The following is a 6,697-nucleotide window of genomic DNA, read 5'->3' as shown; positions in this document are numbered from 1 at the left end:
GTTTACTCCAAAGTTGCTGACGAAAACAACATGAATAAGCTTATATTGTAAACGCTATAAAAATTCGGAAATGGCCGGATATTGAGCATAACTGCTTACACATAATTATTGAAGATAATATTGTTAATATTACCAAACCAAGACCATATTATGTCTTTGTTACGTGTTTGTACAATAACCGGCGATTAGTATTGATATGGGGATATGCAAGTCACAGAGATTGAGATTGAGTGATTATGATTTTGGATTTGTTCGTTGCGATTCCCCGAAGGTAACAATCAGAGGATTGTTTTACGCCACCGAAGCAAATGATATAACATGATTGTGTTATTATGTGTGTATTTCTTGAATGTGAAATGTTTCCTGCATTCTATTCTATTTATAAGTGGGATGGAGCTACTTCCTATACCAGCTTGCTAGTTCCCAATGATTTTGGATCACTAGTTGACTTTCCCTTTTGGTAAACCTGCAGAGGAAAGTGAGCTTGTCCCTTTCCTTTGTGGTACAGGCGTGCACCGAGCTAGGAATAGTTTCGCTAGCTTGACTTTGTAATTGACTGAGGTTTTATGGGTTCTAAGATCACTATTGTTGCTCTGATTTCAGGACCTCGTTCACTGTAGCTAAAGTTTTCCTTCGTTCTATATATTGTGGCCAGATCCTCTGAAGCAAACTGCGAAGCTGGTAAACGAGGCGGAGGTGGGGAATAATATCAAGCCCCCCAGTTTAATTTTACGAAGCATTAATATCAACATATGAGCTTCGTTAAGTTAAACTTAGTAATAATTACTTTTGCTGCTGTGATTTGAAAATTATCTGCACCGTTTAATACTCTTGTGCCCAAAATTACTACTTTACCCTTAATGATAGAATCTTTTCTGTTTTGCTGTTGGGGGTACGATCGTCCAATGGGTTGCAGTTACCGAGAGTGCTCTGCAGTTTGATTTGACGGCCACCCTTCTCTTTTTCTTAAGGTTTTAATGCCTCCTCTTCTCCCTCTCATTTGTGTTTATCTTCCATTCAGACTTTACCTTCTGGAATTCTTTCTTCTTCGCATACCAAGGTACTCACAGTTTTCTTCTTACATTTTTCTTTTTTGTTTATTTTTACCATGTCTAAACGTGGTATTAAGGCCTTTTTAGCGATGTTAACCCCTCTTTGCTGTCGTATCTGATTGAAATGTTTGGTTTAAAATATGGCGATATGGTTATTCCAGCTAGCGACAAGCACATCTTGAATCCTCCTAAGGGTTACATTGGCGTGTATACCCAATTGTTCACTGAGTGTAACGTTAGGGTTCCTTTCTCTTCTTTCTTTTAAAGCGTTTTAGATTACTTTAAAGTGAACCTTATGTTGATCTATTTTGCCGCTTCTTTCGTACTGGTGATACCGGTGATTGGATTACTTTTCAAAAGAGAAAAAGTAGGAGAGGTGCTCCTTCTCCTGTTTATTGCTTTGCTCCCCAATTTCCTGATGTTCGGAAGTGGAAGTGTTCTTTTATCTTTTTGAAAAATCCTTTTTGTTTCCGAAAGATTATCCTTTTGTTTCTGATCCTGAAAGGGCATTTGTGCCTAAAGAATACAAAGATCCTATCCCTTTTATTTCTGAAGATGATGCTTTGTTTAGGAGGATTTGTAACCACCCCATCATTCCTTCTACTTACCCAGATGCTATACTTTTTAAGTTAGGGATGACACCTGAATGGGAAGAGGGTACTGCTACTCCTGTGTTCTTTTATGGGGAGCAGGGTATGTTTCGTTTTTGTTTTTATATATAATTGGTTGCTTTCTAACTGCTTGCACTTATCTATTGTGCCTTTTACAAAAATGTCTTTGAGGAATGTTGTCAAGGCCCCAAGGGTTGAAGGAATATACTGTTGTTGTCCAAGCTCGGTCGACTGTTGTTAAGGATGTTGGATCCCCTACATGCTCTGGTTTCATGGAGATATCTAGCAAGCCAAGGGCTGATCATGTCGAAGTGAGTTCGTCAAAGGTTAATACGAAGGAAAAATTGAAGCAAGTGGAAGCTTCCATTAATGTGGATACCAAAGATGACCAACCTCTTGCTTCTCTGGCGACAGGTGTTGGGGCCAGGGTGGCACAACGCTACAAAGCTAAAGGTGTGATGAAGCGAAAGGCTCATCCTGATGTTTCTTCTGTGAAAAAGCAAAAGTTCGGGAAACTTCAAGACGAAGCGAGTGATGACATCGTTGCTGCTAACCCTTTGTTTGGTATATTTTGTTTCATTTTTCTCTTTGTTAGTCATTTCTTTTTATTTATCACTTATTTCTTTGCTTGTTTGCAGATCTGCCTGTGTATTCTTCTGAAGTTCTTGCTTCGAGGAATTGCTTTGATCTCATTGATAGTGTCGTTCCTGATAACTGGGGGAATTCTTTTGCTGATGACATGAAGAGCTTCCATGATGCCTATTCTGTTATCAATTTTCAGGCTGCTTCTATGGGTCATATTGCTTCTTTCCTTTTACAGAAGCGTACTGCAGAGCTTGAGTCTTTGAGAGATTTCTATGAGTGAGAGGGTTAAGTAGCTTGAGAAGGAGATATTAATGGCTCCTAGTTATGAAGAGGAATTGAAGGCTGCTCGTGATGAGATAACAGGTTTGCAGAGGCAGGTGAAGGTAGGCGAGGTTTAGAAATTGGCCATTGCTAATGAGTTGAAAGGCTACAAGAAGCGTTGTGAAGTGTTGAAGTCTGATTACTCCCAAGTTGTTTCTCAGGTTATTCCTCATGCTTGTCACCAATTACTAAAGAGTGCAGATTTTGGGCAACTTTTTGGTAATGTGGTGTTGGCTTCAAAAGTTCAGGCTAGGTGTGAAGTGATAGAGGGTTTGGCATCTAAAGGGGTTGTGCAGCTTGCTGACTTTACCGATTATACTGATCAGGGAAAGGCAATGATTGACTCTGCTTTTGATGAGCTCGAGCAAGCTGAATTTGATTATGTCAAGACCATCTCAGCCAAGGTGGATGCCAAGCCTAGTGAGCTTTTGAAGACGTTTGCTACTGTTGTTCCTGCGGTTCATGATGATGATGAAGAAACTCACCTGGAGGTTCCTGAAGTTATGGGAGAATCGGGAAAGGTTGATGCCCCTGTTAATTAGCTGTTGTCTGTAATCGTTTAAAAACAATTATCATCTTTTGTTTGGCTTAGGTGCCTGGGCTCTGTCGCCCTTCTTTATTTGAACAATGTTCATATATCCCATAACTCTAGTTCGTTTAATTTAGCATGCTTTTTGTGTTACCATAGATTTTATCCTGCTTGGATGGGTAAAAACTCTCTACCTGCAGGATGGTGGTGCGGTGATCACTTTTAAGGAAAACTTGTTTCCTTACGTCGAGTAGTCCGAAGCATATTTTGCCTCGTTGCTCGGTATAATGTGGATTATGACAAGGTTATTTTATGTGCCGACTGTCATTTTTCTCACATAATTCCCCATATGGAATTTTAATTTTGTTAAGACATTAGTTTATCAAAAGTAGTTGTGAGAAATTCATTAAGTTTTGTGTAGGAAGTTTATAGGCTTCAACTACCAATGTTGCATTTTTCAACTACATGTTACAAAAAAAAAGTACAAGACTTCTAATGATAAAACTTTTCGAGGTTGGTTGTATTCCTTGCCCTTGGTATTGGTTTGCCGATTGTCGTTTCCAATTTGTAGGAGCCTTTACCCAGCACTTGTGAAATTACATATGGGCCTTCCCAATTTGGTCCTAATTTTCCTTCGTATTCCACTTTGCTTGCACTGTTTAACCTTAGGACATATTCTCCCACTTTGAAGGTTGAGGGCTTTACTCTTTTGTTGTAATAGCCTTCAATCATTTGTTTGTACGAGGCCTCCCGAATCACAGCTGCCTCTGTTTTTTCCTCGAGTAGATACAAGTTGACTCGAAGATTTTCTTCGTTGTTTTCATTGTTCGCTGTTCTTTCTGTTAGCACTTGTATCTCTGCGGGAAGGACAGCTTCTGTTCCGTATGCAAGGCTGTAAGGGGTTTCGCCATTGTTTCGCTTTGGTGTTGTCCTGTGTGCCCACAGCACCAAGGGAAGCTCATCGACCCATCCCTTTCTGCACTTACCTAAGCGCTTCTCTATTCCTTTGATTATGTCTCGGTTTGTTACTTCCACCTGCCCATTACCTTGGGGATGATATACTGAGGTGAAGTTTTGTTGAATTTTCAATTACTTGCAAAGTTTTGGGAATATTCCTTCTGCGAACTGTTTCCCATTGTCCGAGACTATTTCTTGGGGAATTCCGAACCTGCATACGATGTGCTCCCAGACAAACTTTTCTATTTGCTTACCAATGATTGCTACCAAGGGTTTTGCTTCGGCCCACTTGGTAAAGTAGTCAATTGCTACCAGTAGGAATCTTGGGCTCCCGGGGGTATCATTGATGGGTCCAACTATGTCTATTCCCCATTTCATGAATGGCCACGCAGATGTAACAGAGATTAGTTCTTACTTAGGTAGTCTCGGGACATTTGAGTGGATTTGACAAGACTCGCAAGTTTGTAGTACCGTCGTTGTGTCATGATGCATTGTAGGCCAATAGTACCCTAGTCTCATGATTTTTACGAATACTGACCTTGGATCTGCGTGAAGACCACATATCCTTTCGTGCATCTCTTGGATTATGACAGTTTCTTGCTTTGGCCCTACACATCGAAGCCATGGAGTGAGAAAGGATCTTCTGTATAGCGCTCCGTTCATCATTTTATATGAAGGTGCCTTTATCCTTATCTTCCTTGCTTCGTTTTTATCCTCTGGTAATTTTCCTGTTTCAAGATATACCTACAGTGGAGTCATCCATGTTACCTCGTCTTCTTGTACGAGGTCATTGACTTCTTCTTCTAGGATCGATTTCTTTTCTAGCACCTCCACCAAGACTTCTTTTGCAAGATGCTCAAATGTCAGCGAAGCAAGTTTGCTCAGTGCGTCTGCCTTCTTATTTTGACTTCTTCGGACATGTTCGATATCAAAAGTTTTGAAGCTTTCGATCAGTTCTTTTGCTTTTGACAAGTATTGTTGGATGGTGGGTTGTTTTGCTTCGAAAGTGCCCCTGATTTGGTTAGACACTAGTTGTGAGTCGACGAAAGCTCGGAGATGAAGGATTTTTAATTCCTTCTCCATTCTCAATCTTTCTAGTAGAGCTTCGTACTCTGCTTCATTATTGGTTGTTGCAAATTCGAAACGAAGAGCATAAGTGAACTCTTTTCCTTTGGGATTTACTAACATCAGACCAGCACCTGATCCATCAGAACTTGACGCACCGTCGGTGTACAACTTCCATTCTTCACTTTCGATCTTTGGGGTAATAACTTGAGTTGAGTTCTTTGTATCTTCTTCATTAACACTATCTGTTTCGGTGATGAAATCTGCTAGAACTTGTCCTTTAATTGCATGCCTGACTCGGAATTCGATGTCATGTTCACCTAACTCAATGGCCCATTTGGCCATTTAAGGTTTCGAGAGTACTTGTCTGATTGGTTTGTTGGTAAGCACCACTATCTGATGTGCCTGGAAGTATCTTCTGAGTTTCCTAGCTGTATGGACGAGTGCTAGGGTGAGTTTCTCAAGTTCTGGATATTTCAGCTCCGCTCCTTGAAGTACTCGACTAACGAAGTATATTGGTACTTGCGTTCTCTCTCGTTCGGTAACCAATAATGTGCTAATCCACTCTTTCGAAGCAGCCAAGTATATGAAGAGTGTTTCTCCTTCTTCGGGTGAAGTCAAGGTAGGGAGTTTGGCGATGTACTCCTTCATTTCGACGAATGCCTTCTCCGCTTCTTCGTTCCAGACAATTTTCTTTTTTCCCAAGCATCCCTTCAAGATTTTAAAGAAGGGTAGTTGTTTTTCTGCTCCCTTTGATACGAATCTGCTAAGTGATGCTAATTTCCCTTTCAGACTTTGCATGTCCTTTATGGTTGTGGGGGTTGGATTTGTTTTAGCCTGTCTACTGTGACAACCCGTAAATTTCCAACCAAATTTAAACTTTGATCTTTATATGTTTCCGACGCGATAAGCAAAATCTGTAATGTTGAATCTCAAGAATTTTAAACTATGTTCATACATTCATTTAACCTCGACCAAATTTCAACGATTCACGAACCGTTATATGAACGGATATAATTATATATGTATATGTGTTTATACTATAACTTGAAAAAATTAACAAAGTATTAGATGTATAATACTTTGCATGAACGTATTTGTTTCAAAATATATTTAATAAAAGTATAGACGGAATTAGAAGATAATATCAAATGATTGATCTATCAGCTACATTGTATGATTACAAGTCTCCGTTGAGAGGTCCACTTTGATTTAAGAAACATTTTCCTTTTATCGGTATTCGAAATATTTGGTAAGATAATTTACAAAAATGTCATTAACAAGTGTTAGTCAAAAGTTAATAAAGATTCCCGTGTAATTTTCAAAAGCGTGCATTACTTTGATTGCCTCGTATCCCTTGATAAATTAATTATTTAGTTTTCATATTATTAAAAACATTATTTGATATAATAACTTCTATTATTTAAAAACGAGTTTTGATTATATAAAACTAACTGTGAAATATAATTAGTTTTGAAAAACTATATATTATATTGTAAATAAATATTTCAAATTTATAATTCAAAATGAAAATATATGTATATAAATATATTTTTTTTCCATAATTGGGTTTGGAT

At 38.8% G+C, this 6,697-nt stretch overlaps 1 protein-coding gene across 1 annotated transcript; it reads right to left on the bottom strand.

Moving 5' to 3' along the window:
- Positions 1-3,590: 3,590 nt before the first annotated feature.
- Positions 3,591-5,465, bottom strand: LOC139849587 (uncharacterized). Its single transcript, XM_071839224.1, has 3 exons — positions 4,804-5,465; positions 4,594-4,663; positions 3,591-4,133 (listed from the first exon to the last, which is right to left on the bottom strand). Exons 1-3 carry the CDS (start codon positions 5,463-5,465, stop codon positions 3,591-3,593), a joined length of 1,275 nt encoding a protein of 424 aa, XP_071695325.1.
- Between the last annotated feature and the right edge of the window lie 1,232 nt (positions 5,466-6,697).

Source organism: Rutidosis leptorrhynchoides, chromosome 5 (assembly GCF_046630445.1).
Source record: "Rutidosis leptorrhynchoides isolate AG116_Rl617_1_P2 chromosome 5, CSIRO_AGI_Rlap_v1, whole genome shotgun sequence".
Classification (NCBI taxonomy): domain Eukaryota; kingdom Viridiplantae; phylum Streptophyta; class Magnoliopsida; order Asterales; family Asteraceae; genus Rutidosis; species Rutidosis leptorrhynchoides.
Note: the sequence above shows the minus strand (reverse complement) of the source record. Positions and strands in the feature narration are given on the sequence as shown.